Genomic DNA, 21,127 nt, shown 5'->3' on the forward strand with positions numbered 1-21,127 from the left:
TATTACTATCTCCTAAATTAGGAAGACAGAATAATACAACAATGTGATACTCTATATTATACGACCGACACAAACATGCGTTTAGAAATTCCAGTAGTTTGAAATATGTTAATAATATAAAGTTAACTAGTTTGTTGTTTTCGTAAAGGTTGCTTTAACATCAACAAAATTATGCATTAATCCTATAAATTCTAATATAAAGGAAAATGTTGTGTGATTAATAAGATGATTCAGAAAAAATACTATGCAAGTGGGCGTCCTACAAAATAATTATTTGATCTGCAATGTCATCGGTGATCTTTTAAATTAATATAGCCGGAGAGAATAATAACTAGCTCGCCTCATTGCTTTCGATTTGATACAAAACATAAATCTAAAAAACGTATTTAATAAAAAAAACACTTTATCAACATCAACATATGATGTTTATTTTCTCCTATAATTGTGTCTGCAAATAGGAATTGTAAAAATAGCGAAAACGAAAAAAAAATATTGTGTAAATACGTGCAAAGAAAAATAATTTCGAACACAATGTACAACGTTAAATTCGTAAGTGCAAACAAAATCTATTTGTGAAATCCATTTTTGAAAAAAAAAATTGTACACTTAATGAAGAAGTTTGATACAAAATAGGTTTATTTAACCAAACTTAGATTGTGTACTTAGCCAAACATCATTCAACATACGTACCAAATGTATTTGGAAAGAGTATATGAAAAATCAAATATCTTCATTCACTTCTTTTTCTTAACGTATGAATATAAAAATACCAATTAATGGCTGGTATATGTAAACATTTGATATTGATACACATTTACGAACTCATCAATTGCATAAATTCTAAGCGTATGAAGATAATAAAAATTCACATAAAATGGCCGCCATATATTTATTTGACTTTCATACGAATTTGTGAAATTTTGATAAGAAAATCTTTTAGTTTTCCATGGAAAAAAAACATTGTTTTACGTTTTATTAAAATATTAGAAAATTTCTTCACGATACATCAAAGCACTACGTTCTAAAATGGATCCTGATAGATCATAATAAAAAAAATCATGCAAGTTGTTGACAATCAGAAGAATTTTATTGATGCCTTATCATGCAAGTTGTTGACAATCAGAAGAATTTTATTGATGCCTTATAATCCGTCCCGAGTTATTCTTGTTTTTGCTGTTTGTATGTTGATTTCTCTTTATTTTGAAAATATATGATCGATTGTAAATTGATTACCGTTGGATGCAGCCTGAATATTTTAATTGGATATTTTTCTATTTCACTCGTAGATTGTTTCATGAGAAATACAGGTAAGCATAAATCACAGGTATTCATGAGTTGTCTGGAGTGACAGAGACAAAACCAAAGTAAAAACAATCCCACAAAAATCTGTCAAGCCGGAACGACGAATACATGTGTGATGCAATTTGTGAATGGTTATTAATTCTGATTGCAAATTTACACCTTTTTGACAAAACTAGGGTTTGTCCTTCAAACGCCTCGCTGTAGCGCAGCAATTTACCGGAACTTCCGTATAGACTGATTTGGTATATATAAACTGAATTTTGCTCGTCCGTTAGCACAAGCCATTTGGATCCATTATTGTTAACTTGGTGCATATCAAAGTTAATAAGTTGAAATTAAAGGAAGACACTCTCAACAGGACTAACGATGAAGAATCTTTCTATGCTACTTGTTTTTTTTAGTTTAGCTTCACGAAGTGTTGCCGATTGTAAGTATAGAACATGGTACAAAAAATAACAATATTTGAATGAAAAAAAAGTCTTTCAAATCATCAGTGTTAATCATTTAAAATTCTTGCAAATTATAACTGTTCAACCTTAGATAACTGATTTTTTTTAATATGACGTTTATTTGTCTTTGCTATAAATTTGATGAAAACAAACTCAAGTATACATAAGATTCTAATTAATCATGATTTAATGTAAAGTTAAATTGATTTAAATAAGCAGTCTAAATAGCATATGCATATCATTTAGGGGTGAATCATTTTTGCAATCTTGCATTCCTTAAATATTCTGTCATAATGTTTGATTCGTTACTGTGTATAAATACAATTTGAATGTACCTTTCCAGATATTAAACATATCACTAACTTGACTACATGTCTGCTTGCATATAAGTGTATTGTATCATGGTATTATTAAGTTATATTGTAGGGCATTATAATGTGTACAAAAATATTTTGGTACTGCACTGATATATTAAAAAGGACAGACGACCGACCAATATAAATAATGAGACAATCCTAAGAAAGGATCATAAAACCATAGCTTTATATTTATATAGAGCACTGATATTTGCCATGACAATAAAATGTTTACGGCCTTCAAATTCGTGGCATATTTGCAAGTGTTAGAAATTGAAATGCATGACGGAAAAAGTACACATTAGTGTGTTGATAATTCCTTTCTTGTTGTTATAAACATATCGCAATAAAATGTCTTTCGGAAAGATTATAAAGGGATTAGAGCACACATGCAAATAACAAGCACATTCAATATATGCTTTGTAATTTTGATTTAAAAAGATTTATTAATTAAACATGTTTTTTGATAGCACCAGATCCAGTCTACAATTATGGACCTCAGAGCTATACCAAAGATTGTAAGTATTTTGCTTTCGTTTCATCACACTTTTCATATTGACATTTACTCGTATTTGTTTGATTTAAAAAGATATGTTATTAATTAAAACATGTTTTTGATAGCACCAGATCCAGTCTACAATCATGGACTTGAGAGCTACACCAAAGATGGTAAATATTTTGCTCTCGTTTCATCACATTGACATTTACTCGTATTTATTTGGTGTCTACAATATAAGTTTTACTTTTATCTTTGTATTAATATTCATATGATCAAAGTAAAAACTTACACCTTAACATTTATCAGTATTATATCATTTGATTTAGATTTTTGTCAATTTTTTAACTTAGCCCGAAGTTTTTTTTATAAATTTCAATTCTTTTTTGTTCTAAACTAGATAAAGTCCCCTACGTACTTAACGGGTATACGATATATTATAAATAGAAGATTGCCATATGAAAATGAATATAAGCTTTTTGTTTCTGTTGGGTGTTATTTTATACGTAAAATTGAGATGTCTGCAACATTTGAGATGCATATTTTAACTTTACAGATTGTGACTACTTGGGTCAAATCTACAAGGTGGGCGTGGTTTTCTCGGCGGGAGACGGATGTAATGAGTGTCAGTGCGGAGCGGACGGAACGGTGGAGTGCACCAAGGATCCTTGCTACCCAGGTACTTGTTTTAGCTAAAACTGAACAATGATTAACACTTTTTAAACGTTTAGTTCTTACATATAGTGACTTTAACAAAACTCCATGGACTTATTTTTTTATCTAAATCTAAATATTCAACTACATTTTTATTCAAAATTGAACGCGTCGATTTTATACAAGCTAAGAATTGCCTAAATAGGATTGATCGTTTCGTCAATCGATAGAGGTGTCTGTATTTTAATATTCCATGCTGGTTTTTTTTATTCAATTAACATTAATCTAATATTTGGGATAAGATGATGATGGGGAAAAATAAGTAAAAATGATCGATGATTGTATCAAAATGAAGAGAGTTATATGTTTATCACAGTATATAAACCATTTTAATATGAGGTGATATTTCATTTCATCGCTGAAATTTAATATATTTTTTTTCTCTATAGGATGTAGACATTTAGGAATGACATATACTGCTGGGGATATATTTCCCATGGGAGATGACTGTAACACGTGTAAATGTCTGAGAACGGGAAAAGTTCAGTGCTCCGAGAAAAAATGTCATCCAGGTAATTACGAATGCTCAAGACTTTATAGTTTTGAAAGTACTTGTGTTGCATATTGCTTAAATTCCAAATCTAATTGTATTTACTACCTTAACACTCCAAAACAAATTGTTCTTACAGACTCACATCCAAAAACAAATTGTCTCTACTATCCCAACATTTCAAAACAAATTATATTTTCAACTTCTGGAGCCGTTTGATTGATATAAAAAATGACATCCATGGTTTTAAGCCTTTTTTTAAACTCTGCAAAAAGTTTATCTACCTGTACTTATCTAAAATGATTTCAACATGTCTACTGTTTTGCAATACCACGCCATTATCAAGCGACTTTCTAACATTCAATTCAATATATTTAGAAAGCAAAATACATGTATGTTATAATTACTGTCCCCTTCTTGCCATCTACAGACTGCTATTATGGAGGCGCTAGATACACCACCGGTAACGTGTATCCTAAGGGAGACGGCTGTAACAGGTGCACGTGCATGGTGACCGGGGACTCCTTATGTACCTCGGACACTTGTGAGCCAAGTAAGCCATCTTTAACCAACTCTCTCTCTCTCTCTCTCTCTCTCTCTCTCTCTCTCTCTCTCTCTCCATATATTTGAACACATCTCTGTGCCATAACTTAAGAACCTTACCCAAATATGCCACAGAAATATTAAGCTACTATTAATAAACTATAAGTGATCAACTTAAAAATATTGCAGCTTGTGAATTCAATGGAAAAGTCTACAGCACAGGCCAAAAGTTCAGAAAAGGGGACGGTTGTAATGAATGTGTGTGTATGCCAGGCGGAGTAACCCAGTGTACGAACAAACCTTGCTATCCAGGTAAGCCTGTTCTATATCAAACTATCGTTTTCTTTAGATATTGTAAAAAGAAACTGTTCTCATTTGAAGCATTTTTTTTTCTTGGCTCTGTCATACGCAATTGCTCTGATAATCTTCCTCTAAATATTCACTTTTTACGAACTTGTCATATAATGACAAAATCGGGACTCATTGGATATTGCTTTAGTAAAATAAAAGGTTTGAATTCATTCAGATTTTCAAAAATAAGATAATTCATTTTTAATGCTGTTTATTCATTGATATTCTTATCAATGTATTTGGTAGTTTTCTCTCAAATTTTAATATAACGTAGCAATGTTGTGTCGTTGCCAAAATCTTAGTACTAGTCAAACTGGCTTTCATTAAATAAAACCTGAGGGGAAAAGTGAATTTGCATTTATCTTATTTCTTTACAGACTGTGTGTATGAGGGACAATATTACACAAGAGGAGATATTTTCGACAAGGGAGACAACTGCAACAGTTGTAAATGTATGGCTGATGGCACAGTTCAGTGCTCCGAAAAACAATGCTTCCCAGGTAATTCAAACATACAAAATCATACATTCACTTTTTTTTAAACACGTAGTGCATTGAACTATAGAGCACAACGTAATCTTAACAAATGAAATTGATATCATAATTCCGTTTTATAAAGAAAAAATGATTGAAAGATTTGACCCAATGATTTCTTCAACATAATTTAAATTCATCGTTAAAGCTCCACATTCTTCTGAAGAAAAAATATATATCTCGTTTATCAAGTCCTTATTCTTCTTTTTATATTTCATATTAGATTGTCGTTATAAGGGAATTGTATACAAAGGCGGTCAAAGCTTTAAACCAGACCAGTGTAATACGTGTTGGTGCACAGTTACCGGGGACATCAGCTGCACAAAGTTTTCGTGCTACCCAGGTATTAAAAATATTAATATAATTATGACTAAATGTAATGTATATGTTGAGTAATAATCGACACATCCATATCCATTTATCTTCAAGTCGTATCGTTACCTTCGCTGTATATTTTACATCTATTATTTCAATTTTCCAACTCAGCTTATCTAAATTATGTGAATGCTGCTTCGCAAATGTTTATGACTTATTTTTAAATCAATCTATAGATTGTGGCTACCAAGGCAAAATTTTCAAGTCTGGAGAGAGTTTCCCCAAGGGAGATAAATGCAACACATGTATTTGTTCTATCACTGGTGAAGTAAGATGTACCGAAATGTCATGTGTTGACAACTATAAAACTAAGAAAACACAATCCTACATTACTAAGAGACGACCTACCTTATCATATGACAGTAAGTATTAGATCATGGGATTCATAAGAATGAAAACTGGTGTGTATTCCATTATAAGGTCGTAGACTTTTTCATGCTTAAATTGCACGTCATGTAAATATCAATAGAAACTTTATTTTTACATTTAAACATTCTCATTAGAATGAAAAAAAATATTCAGATTTATAATTTGAAACATGATATTTTATCAAAAACGTTTTTCTACATGGCTGCTTGCAATGTATTGTTGAACTAGATTTTACAACAAAGTGTGTACAAAAAAATAATGTATGTTTAACAAAAGAATTTGATGGGGTTTTTTAATTCTTTTTTTTGTTTTTGTTTATAGTTGCAAAACTTATCATCATTATCTTATTAATTGATTAACACGTTTCTTTAACCTATAGTAATCCGTCTGTTTTTCAGATGAAGAAAAATAGAAGAACTAAATCCAGTCCAAGATATGTTTGAATTCCAAGTTAGCATTTCAACGCGGTTCTTTATGTTGTTAATCATTACCATTTTGTTCTATTTATTAACATTCACAAAATCATTGTTGTTGACAATCGTCTACAATTAAATAAATACTGAAAATAAAGTGTCTTGATGTCAGTTTACTACGATCCCAGTCGTATTGCACGTCAGAACTAGCGGCAGTTCAATAAAGACTGTATTCCTGTGTTATGTACATTCCATTTCTTTTATTTACTTTAACCTGGCTCTTTATAATTTATGATATATACCCATTATCTTTATAAGGTTGCTGTAGTTATCGACAAATCGATTATCGGAGCGTTTAGACTGTCGTCGGTCTGTTTCTATAGAGGTATAAAATACAGTCAAACTTCGTTATCTCGAACTAGATAGGACTGTTTTTAAAATTCAAGATATCCGAGTATTCGTGATATCGAGGGTAATATAGTAACAAAAAAGTAAGTGGTTTGGAATTACTTTGACATACCCATTGTATTCGAGATATCGAAATTCAACTGTAACTAAGTTTCCGTGAAAGTAGAGGGGATCGTACTCGGTATTTGTAGATATAAAACAATTAAAATGGTCAGCCTTTTTTTATTTTGATCGATTGTAACAACTGTTTAAGATGAAATCCTGTTTAACGATAATCTATAACATTCTTTTACAACATTGTTACATCCAGCATGCATATACTGAATTGAGTTTGTATCAAGCTCATGCCATGATGCTATGAGTAATAGAAAATATTCTCAGATATATCAACAGTTGCATGTTGAAAAATAAACAGTAGACTGTATAACATTAGTATGTTTTGAAAAATGTAATTTGTTAACTCTATACAATTTATTGCATATATTGCATTATCAAAAAGAAGATATGCTTCGTTTCCTTTAAGTTTGCTTGATAAACGATTGGAAGTATTACAAATCCTTAAATGGCCACTTTGAATTGTCATTAATATTTAATTGCTGTTTAATTTCACACTAATCAAATTTTCTAATTAGCACTAAATTTAGAGTACTCATTAGTCATAACAATTAAATGAATTGATGAGTCTTTCGTGCTATAAATACATATTTTGATTTCTTTTTGCGAATATGAATGGAAATTATAAAGTATGAAAAACTATAAAATTTAATTACTGACAGCTAAAAATTGATCATTGCAATTAATAGCCTGATAAGAAATACCCATAAGGCAAATAACAGAGAGATTATTTTAAGTTAGAATGTGGTCTTGTGGAATATATTATTCATAGACGTCTTTCTGAATTCTTTATCTCAGCACACTTTAGGTTTACAACATCATAAAATCCCCTATATTTCCCATAATGAGAAACTAAAAATGAAAAAGATATACGGAAATATTGATCAATGACTAACGAAACTTTATCCAAACAAAAACATTTGTAGAAACCTCCCTAGAAACCTTTTTTTGTATTTGTTGCTCTATGAACCGTTTGAAACATTTAAAAATAGTGGTATGATTAATTGAACGTATTTCTGAATTAGAAATTTAAGGTTCGGAATTGCTATTCTTGAACATGCGTTACGCATGAAATTGAATGAACACAATTTGAGTCTGAAGGTTGATCAGAAAATAATGTCAAAGATAAAATCGTTAAAATTTTGTGTAAAGTAACAAAAATTCACACTTTCAAATATCTATCTAATCAAATTCAGATCGAAAAATGCATTACGATAATTATTTCTGAAAATACCATTACAGTGTAAGTTGGGGATAATTGGCGCGCGCTAGCGACGTTATTTCTGGATTCTTGGAGTCATGTTGTAATTTTATAATAACTTCACAGTTTAGTCTCAAACAAAGACTTTGTCATAATGTTCTATTCAAAACTGTTTTTATTTTTATTAATTATTTTTTTTTACTTTGCACTCTTTGGTTGTGTTCTGTTAAGTATTTTTTTGGATTAACTTATGTGCGATCAGTTTCATCCACTAGTATATTCCTTCAAATAGTCATAACTCTAGCTTACAATATGACGGATGACATGATACCCAAGCTTTAGATATTCTGTTAACCTTATGTCCTCTAACTATGCAACTTTATTATTAGCATTGCATACATTGAATTCACATTGAGGATCTCTTTCAATTTCTCTCTACATTTTCTAGTAATTTTTATCAATCTAAGATAAAAATAAAGATACAAAATAGGGACAGAGCAAACACAAAACTCTACAAATATTTGAGATAGGATCATGTGCCATGAAGGAGTGAATATTGCCTGTTGACCAGTCACACCCAACGTGTGCTCTACATCGTAATCGGGAAAACGCAAAACTCCGTAGGCTATTCGGTGATTAAGAATGAACTAACAATAAGTATGCAAAATGTCAGTCAGCATTCGACCTAACGGAATATTGTAATGCTGATTAATTTGTTAGTCATAAATATTGTTTTCCAGTAAAAAATCAAAACATTGAAAAGATGACTCAGGCTTTGTGGTATCTTTTATTTCAAGTTCACTGGGATATATCGAGTCGGCATTAATATGTAAGTAGCAATTGTTAGTTAATTGAATGCCGAGTTGAATGCTACAGCGAGTGATTGTCTTTGTTGTACAAATCTTTGAATCAATTCTGCGTCATATAAAAAAATAGAATATAAGAGTTACAATGTAGACACAATGCCGACTTGATGCCTCTCCTCACTGGAATGTTGACGATGTAAAAACTCGTCTATGAAACAGGACAAAAAGGGTACGATGTAGACACGATGTTGATCAACACTGCGATGTTGATGATGTCAACGATAAACACAAGAAAAAAAGACACAATGTCGACTCGACCTTGATCCACTTTGCAATATTGACAATATCGACGATGTAAACAGAATATCAGAGGTGCGTGTGTATGATGCAGACAGAATGACGACTTGATATCGATCTACATTGCAATGTCGACGATGTAGGGGGAACACTGCAAATTATTATCTGATATTAACACAATGTCCCCTGAATGATGGCTAAGTTTGCGATGTCGATAATATTAATAAAATATCGTGTGTTGGACATGCGTCTATTCCACAGAATAGTTTTATAAATAACCGACGACAAGAAATGTATATTTACAGAAAGCGTGGATGTTCACTTAACGTTGAGGATATTGTATATAGTGTAGTCGTCAGCTTTTATGCTGTTGATTTTGGTAAACTTTTGGGTTTTCAAATTTTGTTTAAGTTCCTAGGAATTCTTAAGTATCCACGTCTGCAAACAAAAACAATGTGTTCTCTGATCAGCAGTAACCAGTACAATTTAATTTATCTATTTTTTTTAAATATTTTTGTTAAATATAGAAGGATGCATCGTTTCATTATTTGCCTGTCTGGCCTTTTTTGTTCCTTGATTTAGAAATGTACAACACCGATTATGTAACTTAATGAATAGTGACGTTTATTTATTTATTTTACACACATAAAATGCATGTGTTAAATTGATTTCAAAATATTTCGGTTTTTTAAAGCAATACGTTGCTCTGAAATAAAAACTTTTTAAAAAAAACTTTAATTATTTTAGCGGCTATGTTATGTACATGTCATGTTAAATAAAGTCATAACGTTTTAATTATTCAACATGATTTACTCATTGCTTTAAAATTTTAATAAAAAATTCAATTAAACATTTCTTGAACTTATATGATACAGTGTTCCTAGGAAGCGCGGTACATTGTTTGACACTACATTTGGTTTCACCCTTACACTATATAAAAAAGAAACTATATTAACTTGTTACATTTTAAAGCTGACATCCTGAGATGCCTTCAACTATTTAAACCCACTGATCTACTGACAATTGTCGTCTTAATCAGAAGGCAAAAAACTGTTATCTCTGATACTAAATAAAACAAAATATACAGTTTGCATCTATCAGTTAGCATATCTTTCAGTGAATAAGAAATATATAAAAATGTCCGCGTACATGTACTAATACATAAAACAAATAACCTAAAACAAGTATGTACGTGAATTGTTTGCAACATTCAAAGAACTATATGTAGCATCTCATCTAAAATTCAGATCAATAAAGTATATTTTCAGTCACATTTGATATTTAAAAATAACCACGAGGAACTTTAATGATTTACGTAAACATTCATTTACAAGGATGTTTAATTACACAGCTTTAAAAATAATAGTTTGTCATTCATCAATCATGTAAAAGGTGTGTGGCATACCAGCGATGATACCAGTTAATTCAGTGTAATGTAAAGTGTCAATTTACTTAACAGGCACCTTTACTGAAATATAACGGACCACTGCACAACAAAGTGTTGTTATAATATGCTTGCCATTTAAACATGCCTAACACTGTCATAATGAAATAAATTGTATCCGGATTTTACATCCAGAAATATATTTAGAAACCACCATTTTCAAAAAAAAAAAAAAATGAAAAAAAGCATCTTATGACGTCAATCCAAACGGAGATTTTCAAATTGCTTCTTTTTTTAACGTTGTCTTATTTTAAAGTACCTTTTTTCTACTCTGTCTGATTAATTGGAACTGTATAATTTTAGAGTTCTGTATGAAAGGTTCTTTGTTTTAGGCATATATTATGCAGGGTTTTTTTAGCCCATAATATTTTAAGTCAAAAACCAGCTACCCTTTCACACTGAGGATAAAAACTTTTTTTGTTGATTGATTTTGTGGCGATCCAAAATACTACTATAAGAAAAAAAAAACAAAACGGCAAATCTATAAATAGTTTGTTTTATGAGAGAAAAAATATATACTTAAAAAGAAAAAAACCGTTTATGATAAAATAACATCCTCACAAAAATGATAGATTAGCTAATCACTTTATTGCATATGAATAAAATTAAAAGTACACATATACTTTTTTTTTAATCTAAATGATTTAATGCTATATAGTATAGTGCCACTGGATCATGAAACACCAATAATTATTTATTGAATTACAGTTTCGTGAATTTGAATTAAATAATAAAATATAATTTAGAAAATGAACAAAGCATATCAAAAAGGGCATTTTATGTGACTCCTAACAAAAATAATGCACAATGACGTCATCAAACGGTAGATTTAAACTTAAAACGTACTGTTATCACTGGAAAAATATCATTCTCCATTGTTCTCCCGTGTGTAACGTCAAAAAAGATATCAACTCTCCTACTTAATCATTGCTACTTTTTAACTAGAAATTGGACAATCAGCGAAGTAAAGGCCAAAACGAAACTCGCAGTATACGTCTATACATTCTTTGGTCAAACAACAAACAGATTGTCTGCACACACTTAAGGATTAGTGTTGAAATGTTTGACAAACATGTTTGGTATTTGATAAATGTAAATAATCTCATCATTTTCGATGATATAGGACTTCTATACAACGATATGTTTGTTTTTATTTTCTACATTTAGAATATTTATTATTACATGTTTTTACGCGTCTTTTAAATAAATTTCGACATCAAAATTGTGAGCTCCACGATGCATATCCTAAAATGTGCCAACAATTTTGTTAATGTAAAAAGGTTCAAAGCATAACAAACAAACTTTACATTTTTGATCATTTCTTATCAATGTATGTAAAAAAAGTATCATTAGATATAAGATTGAAGGCTTTACATTTTTAACTCTACGCTACATTGATACTTCTTTTTCCATATTTACCCTATGTGACGTTTAACAATGATGTCACATTGGGTAAGAATGCACAGTGTAATATCAAAAAGTTATTACAAGAATGATATCTGTCACATTCTGAGTCCTGTATATGTCAGCATTTACATGTTTATAAATACAAACTTTAGTCAGCAATATCTACAAGATAAATACAGAAATTACGTCTCTAAATCTTTTACAGTCCTATTTTTGTTCAACTATAACAATATCATTGACTACAAGTGCTTTGAAATTCATAATGAAATGTTGTGCAATTTTGCTTTTCAAAAAAGAACCCACCAAAGAATGTCCAATATTTACGTATTAAATAGAACAAATTTTAGTATTCAGTATCAGCATTAAACACCAAAATTACTTTTAGTCTCATAAAGCATCGACCAAAAAAGAAACCACCCAAAAAGTTTCATAGAATTGACAGTTTTTTAGTAATATTTTGCAAACCAAATTTTCGAGGAATTATCGGTATTACGCACGTAAGCATGAATTGACTTCTCTATTGTTAATAGTAAAACTACCTTCCTTCTACATATGTCACTCGTCCTGTCTGTGTTGACCTAGTGAGTAATATTATAAAAACACCTACTAATCCTTAATTAAAAACCAAAACATTTGGCGAAACAATCAGTTAGCTTGTTAACATCTAAAAAAAAAAAAAAAGAACGGAGCTAACTGACTTTAGACAATGCACTGACGCATGTCAGTACTAATTATTTCGTTGATATTTTGACGCGTGTTAGAATTATTTACTCACCTTTTTTTTATGAGCATCATTTTTAAAGGCAAGAAAAAAATAATGAAATTGATACACTTTAATGCGCTACGACATTTCCGAGTTATATATCCACTTATAATTAAGATCTATTGAAATATGTTTATTACATTGTACTTGCATTTTAATGATAATTTTAATTAGATTTAAAATGCCATTTCTACTTCATTAAATGACATAACAATTACATTGGTCATAACATTTCTATAATATTTTGAAGTGTTAAGTCTGGAATTTGTGTTTTTTAAATATACATGTATATATTTTTCATCGTCAAGGAAACGAACGAACGTATTTGAACCATTTCCGTCTATTCAATTAGTTTTTATCTTATATCCAGGTCAACATACAAAGGCTGCATTGAAATACAACTAACATTTACAAAAGGATTATGACAATAGAAATCAATGAGTACATGTATAAGTGAAATGCTACAGAGGCCTTCTGCATAACTCACAATTTGAATTATATATTAACGACATTAGCTAAATTCATATGCATCTTCGTCATCAATTTCAAAATTTACAATCTGAATCGTATTACAATGTAGGATTTGAGTTCTTTACTATTTCTTGTTTTTTTTTCTGTTTGAGCTGGCAGTTGATACGTTGATACACTGACGATTTTACTTATTACTTAACACCCAGTCAAGATTTACGAATCTGGGTTGAAAGTTTAATTCTAACGCTATGACTTCAAATCATAAATAATATTTTCATTTTTGTCATGGGGCAAAACACTTCGTACTTAACACTTTAAAATCAAAAATTTAAAATCAAGTTTAACAGTTATCCTAGTTGCATTTATGACATTACCGAATAATCAATCAAATTTAAGTTAAATTAACTTTGATTTCCAAATTTCACCTGCTGAATTTGAGCTATGCGATAAACTATCATAGAAATAATATTATACTGAATACTTTTTACCCTGTATATCATTTGCGAATAATTCGTCAGGGAAAATAGTATTTAGAAAAGTGTCATAACTAGTATTTCATTGTAGTCTTTACTTGACCAGGAAGATATAAAAATACATAAAAAAGAAATTCCGTACGGTATTAAATGATTGACACAAACATGCGTTAAGAAAGTTTTTAAGTCGAATATATGTTAATATTATAATGGGAAACTAGTTTTTTGTATTCACAAAGGTTGGTTTAACATCAACAAAATAACGCAATCCTCCTGTGAATCCTAACCTGATAGAAAATTCTCATTGTCGTGTTATTAATAAGACGATTAAAAAAACGGCACTATGCAAGTGAATGTCTTACCAAATAATTTTTTGATCTGCAATGTCATCGGCGGTGTTTGAATTCAGCAGGCATGCATAAGATCCAGCTTTAGTTACCTTTCTGCATGTGGAATTGTTTAAAACAAAAATGTACAACAAAATAAACAGAGCAATTTAATGTTATTTTGTCTGCAAATAGGAAAACTCTGGAAAAAATAAACAAAATGAAATGAAACATTGTGTAGATATATGTAACGAAAAATAAACAGTTGCCCTGATTTCTATTTGCGAATGATGTACACTTAGAGAAGATTTTTGATAAACTATAGGTTTTCTAAATATATTCTTGTTTACTAAACATATTACAAATTGCAATTTGGCACTGTTAAAAGTCACATATTTTGTTTGTCCTCACCAATCATCATACATGTATACATCGATTATATTTAAAGACAACATATATAGAAAAATGAATATTCATCAAAAGTGCATTATTTATAAACGTATGATTCTTTAACACCATTAAAACCAAGCTGTACATGTATATTCATTAAATATATAGTCAATTTTATAGAATTTAATAACAGGTTCGATTACATATTTTAGAAAAATAGAAACAGTTTTAATGTTTAATTCATTTCTTTTTCTTTTCTTTTTTTTAGGGGGAGGGGGGGGATTTCTTCACGATTTAATAAAACGTTACGTTCTAGAATTAGCCCTGATACAGCATAAAAAACGAGAGTTTTTAATAAGAAACGGAATCTTCCCATGCGTCATAATTCATCATTTGCTGTTTTTGTTATTGTTATTCGTGGTTTTTTTTTGTATTTATTTTGAAAATATATGATCGATAGGAAGTTGATTTCCATTGGAACTAGCTAACAACTTTTAATTGGCCATTTCACCTGTTGATTGCCTCTGTGAAAAAAAGGTAAGCGTAAATCATAGGTATTCATGAGCAGTCGAGACCGAGAGAAACGAAATACCAAGCCAAAAAAGCCACAAGAATCTGTCAAGTTAAAGCGATGATTATGATGCAAATTGCAGCCATTTATTAATTATGATTGCAAATCTGCACCTATTTGACAAAATTAGGGTTTGTCTTTCAAACGCCTCACTGTTGTTGATCAGTTTTCCGGAACTTCCGTAATTACTGCATTCGTCTATATATACGGAATTTTGATCGTCTGTAGGCACAAATCGTTTTGGCCTGAGACTGTTAACTTGATCCTTAAAAAAGTTTAAAAGTTTAAAACCAAAGGGAGATAATCAGAAAGATTCAGGATGACGAGCCTTTTTGTTATCCTTTTTTTCGTTGGTTTAGCATCGAGTAGTGTTGGTGATTGTAAGTATAACATTTTTATAAGCCCCTTATTATTATCACTTAAAGAAATTTAATTATAGGTTTTAATCTTTTATAAATGTTTCAAAATATATGTTTTCAACTTTTTAAACATCTGTTAATTTTTTAATATGGTGTTCATAGTCTTAACTATAAATAAGACCGCAGAAAATTGTATATATTGAAGGTTTCAACTCAATTGTGATTTTATGTGAAAGAAAAAAAAAACATTTATTAGAACTTTTTTGTTTCATGTATTTGCTATTTAGCTAACGTTTTCTAAACATACTGGACATAAATCCATTATATTTTTTCATCGAGAGGAATTTTGCATTTCAAATTGGTTTATAATAGAAATAAAAGAAGAATATACATCTATTTAAAAAGTATAATAGTTCTGTTTATTTGCATTCCTAACATATTCTGTCAAAAATTCTAATTCATTGCAGCAAATGAATACAACATGCATGTAACTCTCTGAATATAGAAACAAGCCATCATCTTGACTGTATATGTCTGAATGTATAAAATTGAATTGTCGCATAGCACTATTAATTTATATCTGAATATGATTAAGTACACGCCGATTAACAATAAAAATTGGCCATGGTTACAAAAAGATGGCTAAAAACGATATTTTCCAAACATTTATGTATTTTTTTTTTTTTTGCAATCTGTTTTTCTAATCTATCATAAATAATGACGATTGCCGAGACAAATGTCGGTACATTTTTTTGGAGTTTTTTTTATTTTAATGCATTTGTTGGAAATTGAATGACCTATCCAAAAACAATATATATCATATTTTATTTCATTTCATTTTTACGGTAAAAAGTTAAATAAACATTACAATGAAATATGTTTTTGTATAGATGGAGAAGAATGGAAATTTTTATATTTGCAACCTACATGTACATACAATTTCTGTCTTGTTTAGGAAAAGTTGGTAATTGGTATATATACTTTTTAAATAGCACCCGATCCTGTTTGCAAGTACGGACTACAAAGCTATGGTAGAGGACAAGCCTTCGTTGATATAGTTGGCAGAAAATGCATGTGTTCACAGGACTATAAAGTAGTCTGCGATACCAAAGATTGTAAGCATTATAATCACATTATGAAATCGAAATTTACTCGTACTTATTTTGTGTTTACTTTTATAGGTATATATTAAACATTTGATATACATATTTTTCAGATTGTGATTATTTGGGTCAAATCTACAAGGTGGGCGTGGTTTTCTCGGCGGGAGACGGATGTAATGAGTGTCAGTGCGGAGTGGACGGAACGGTGGAGTGCACCAAGGATCCATGCTACCCAGGTACTTGTTTTAGCTAAAACTGAGATATAGGCTGTATTGTTTCAAACGTTTATTTATTAAATGTGCAAATTTTAATTAAACACTTTAAAATTTTTATCCTTCTAGCTATAAATATTATTCACAGGAAGATCGTATCGGCAATGAAAAACGTTGTTTGTAATTCTGATATGCAACGCTGTTTTTTTTTTTTTAAAAAGAATGAAAGAGGAATGTAAAAGTTGGGATTTCTATTAAATCTAGTGCACTATTTTAAAAATGATAATAAGGAAAAATCTAAAATGGATTTATAACATATTATAATTTTAAAAAATCAGCTACATCACAGTTTATTTCATTATGATTCGATTATTCATTTTCATTGCTCACTTTGAATATTATTCATGTCTCTACAGGATGTAGACATTTAGGAGTGACCTATACTGCCGGGGATATATTTCCCATGGGAGATGACTGTAACACGTGTAAATGTCTGAGAACTGGAAAAATTCAATGTTCCGAGAAGAAATGTCATCCAGGTATATACGAATACACAAGACTTTATCTTTTCGCTAATTACTTGTCTTGGATTATGGTAACATTCCAGAACAATTTGTCTCTAATAGATGCACATTTTAAGAAAAAATCTCTCTAAATGCCTCTTGAGCTGTTAGGTTGTTACAAATAATATGACATCCATGGTTTCAAGCCTGCTTTTCTTCAAACTTGTACTCCGTCAAAAAATTATCTATATGTTCAAAAACAAAATAATATTTCACACCCTTATCAATTGCAAATTGCTTTCTTTGCAACATTGCATTTAATTTGTCAGCCAACTGGCATAAAAGCAACATATAGGCTATGGAGATTTATATAATAGGCATATTTTTCTTTTCTTATTTCCAAAGACTGTGTATACGGAGGCGCTAGCTACACCACAGGTGCCGTGTATCCCAAAGGAGATGGTTGTAACAGGTGCACGTGCATGGTAACAGGGGAGTCAGTCTGCACCTTGGACTCTTGTGAGCCAAGTAAGTCATATTTTATCAGGCACCCCTTTATAAGCAATGATTTGATTCATTATACCACAGAAAAATAAAAAATTAAAACTCTGTGAAATTATTTTTAAAAAAGATTTTTTTTGTAGCTTGTGAATTTAATGGAAAAGTATACAAATCTGGCGAAAAGTTCAGAAAAGGGGACGGTTGTAATGAATGCGTGTGTATGCCAGGTGGAATAGCCCAATGTACAAACAAACCTTGCTATCCAGGTAAGCTTTGACCAAAGTATTATATTCTTTTCTTTAAATGTTGAAAACTAATCTCATATTAAGCATATGGTTTTTTTTTTCTTTTGACACTGTCAGATGCAATTGCTCTGAAAATATTTTTTGGAAGCATTCACTAATACTAATTCGTCATAAATGACAGAATTGTATTAAGTTAAATAATGCTGCAGTAAAATGAAAGAATTAAAGTCATTGGGATTTTCTCGAATTTAGTTTATGTTTTACATAATATGTTTATCATTATTCTTATCTATACATTTTTTACTTTTTCAAACGTTATTCCAACGGAACGTTGTTATGTCATTACAAAAAGATAAATGTTTGTAAAAGTGGCTTCCATTTTATAATGCTTGAGCAAAATTAAAAATTTGAATTTATTTTACCTTTTTACAGACTGTGTTTATAAAGGACAATATTATACTAGAGGAGATATTTTCGACAAGGGAGATTACTGCAACACATGTAAATGTATGGCTGATGGGACAATCCAGTGCTCCGAAAAACAATGCTTCCCAGGTAACCCTTGCAAGAAATTCAACATGAATATCGACATATTCGAATAGCTTGGTGAAGTAAACAATGAGCACAAAGTTGTTTTTCATATCATATATCATTATAATTTGGTTCCATCAAGTGTATTGTGGAAAAGGAAAAAAACTGCTTAGAACATTTAATGCAAGGAATTTATTTTAGAATTGACATTCATTGCTTTGGTTTCACATTCTTCTGAAGAAAAAATATCTTTCGCTAATCTAAGTTCTAACTTCTCTTTTTTTTTTACATTAGATTGTCGTTATAAGGGAATTGTATACAAAGCCGGTCAAAGCTTTAAACCAGACCAGTGTAATACATGTTGGTGCACAGTTTCCGGTGACGTCAGCTGTACAAAATTCTCATGTTACCCAGGTATTTTAAAGGTTTTTAACAATATGATTAAATATACTGTTTAAGTTTAGTGTTAATAAGCACACTAAAATGTATACCCGTTCTGGTCCTATTGTTACCTTTGATGCATAATGTACATTTTCTTTTTTTCAATTTTCAGCTCAATTTTTTTTTAAAACATGTCAATGCTCCTTCCCGATTTTTAAAAAGAATTATTTTATATTAATCAATAGATTGTGGCTACCAAGGCAAAACTTACAAGTCCGGAGAGAGCTTCCCCAAGGGAGATAAATGCAACACCTGTATTTGTTCTATTACTGGTGAAGTAAGATGTACCGAAATGTCATGTGTTGACAACTATATAACTAAGGAGCCACAGTCCTACATTACTAAGAAACAACCCACAATTTCGTACGACAGTAAGTATTCAGTCATGTGATTCATTTAATTAAATTCGTGACGTCAGTGGCGTCAGAAGCAATTTGTAAGTATAGGGGGGATGGGGGAGGGGGCTAGACTAATCATCAGAAATCTCGACAAGCAGACAAAAAAGATGAATTCCCAAAATCATCCTTTTTTTTGGGGGGGGGGGGGGGAGGTATTATACCTATAGCTCCAAGTTTCAATATCGCTATTAATATTACCTTATTGGAGAAAACTTGGGGGATACTGGCCCCTCTATGTTACTATGTGCCTGATGGTTAGGTCTATGTTTGCAAAAAAAAAAGTGGGGGGTTAATGCCTATGGGTGTTTATCACTTTAAGAAGCCGTATTCGTAGACTTTTTATGCTTAGACTGCTAATACAAGTAAGCCATGGATTCGATTATTGAACTAGATTTCACAGCAAAATGTGTAGGAAAAATAATATACCGTTAATAAAAGCATTTGATGTTTTTAATAGAACCCGTAACTGTATCATGTGACTACAAAGGCAAAGGATACACTTCTGGTAACGTGGTCCCAGCCGGTGACGGATGTAACACGTGCTCTTGTCAGCCGGACGGGACAATGAATTGTACCAATTTTCCTTGTCTAAGAGGTAAACACCAAGACGACATTTCAGTGTGAGAAAGCATGTTTTACATTTATTCAGAAGAAACTGAACGATGAACTAAAAATTGAAAGGACTATAAGCGGTGATATGCATTTCTAGCCCTCAAAATTAAAATTTTATAGAGACTTTTAAAACAAAGGCTCAAGATAATTGAAATCATATTAAAATAAGTTTGTATAAAGTTTTCATGCCAGTGACGTCCTAGAACATTGATAACGCCATTAGGATTGTTGTTTTCATAGATTTATGTTTTGGCGCAAAATATGGCTAATTTTCGACGGTTTTCTTTACTGGAAAATATCAAGAACATGTAATTATATGTTAGAAAGTCCTTGAGTAGGCATGCGCTCTTTACCTCAAAAGGTAAAAGATCAAGAAAAATTGAGGCTAAATTTTCTCTTTTTTGTAAAATTGCGAGATATATCCAATTTGTGTAACGTTGTAGATGTACACGTATTAGACAATACTGGCTAATATCAAGAAAATGTCATGAACCACATCTGTAAATGTTTAATGCAGATTTGATACGATTTTATTTTAAATTAGTTAAAAATTGGGTTAGGGCAGTTATTTGCTCATATTAAATCATATTAAACTCCTTTTTTATCTGTCTATGTTTCAGTAGTTCATTAAATGACTCACGGGGATCTTGTGAATTTTTTCTAAAGGTGGCATAATCACAAAACTATTCCTTCATTCTGTTTATATTTTTAAAAAGAATATCATAATTTTTCTATCATTTAATAAATATTTTGTTTCATATGTTTACTTACAATAATCCGTCTGTTTTTCAGATGATGACAAATAGAAACCTGAACCCGGTCCCAGATTTATTTGAATTCCAAGTTAACTTCTTGTATTCTTGCTTAATGTTGTTAATCATGTCCATTTTTGTTCTATTTATTATCATTCATTAACCATTGTTGTTGACAATCGTCTGCAATTAAAAGCAATACTGAATTATACTGTCTTGTTATGAAATTACTATAATTTGTATGGCCCTTTATGTTGGAACCATGGACAGCTCAACATTAGACTTTCTTTTTGCCTTATGTACATAAACTTTCTTTTATTTACATCTACCCGAATATTGTACCGTTTTTTTCAAAACCGATTCTGATTCAGTATATCTTCTGAAGTTTGAGGGCACACGAGGCGCTTC

The 21,127-nt window shown here is 30.6% G+C and overlaps 1 protein-coding gene across 1 annotated transcript; it reads left to right on the forward strand.

Annotated features, from left to right (window-relative positions):
* Nucleotides 1-1,535: 1,535 nt before the first annotated feature.
* LOC128172567 (kielin/chordin-like protein) lies at nucleotides 1,536-19,994 on the forward strand. The gene is made up of 19 exons (XM_052838344.1): nucleotides 1,536-1,729; nucleotides 2,578-2,625; nucleotides 2,729-2,776; nucleotides 3,160-3,282; nucleotides 3,707-3,829; nucleotides 4,238-4,360; nucleotides 4,540-4,662; nucleotides 5,079-5,201; nucleotides 5,458-5,577; nucleotides 5,786-5,971; nucleotides 16,414-16,536; nucleotides 16,638-16,760; nucleotides 17,153-17,275; nucleotides 17,645-17,767; nucleotides 17,884-18,006; nucleotides 18,418-18,540; nucleotides 18,811-18,930; nucleotides 19,143-19,328; nucleotides 19,813-19,994. The coding sequence occupies exons 1-19, from the start codon at nucleotides 1,669-1,671 to the stop codon at nucleotides 19,977-19,979; spliced, it is 2,289 nt and encodes a 762-aa protein (XP_052694304.1). The 5' UTR covers nucleotides 1,536-1,668; the 3' UTR covers nucleotides 19,980-19,994.
* Nucleotides 19,995-21,127: the final 1,133 nt, after the last annotated feature.

Source organism: Crassostrea angulata, chromosome 2, assembly GCF_025612915.1.
Source record: "Crassostrea angulata isolate pt1a10 chromosome 2, ASM2561291v2, whole genome shotgun sequence".
Taxonomy (NCBI): domain Eukaryota; kingdom Metazoa; phylum Mollusca; class Bivalvia; order Ostreida; family Ostreidae; genus Magallana; species Magallana angulata.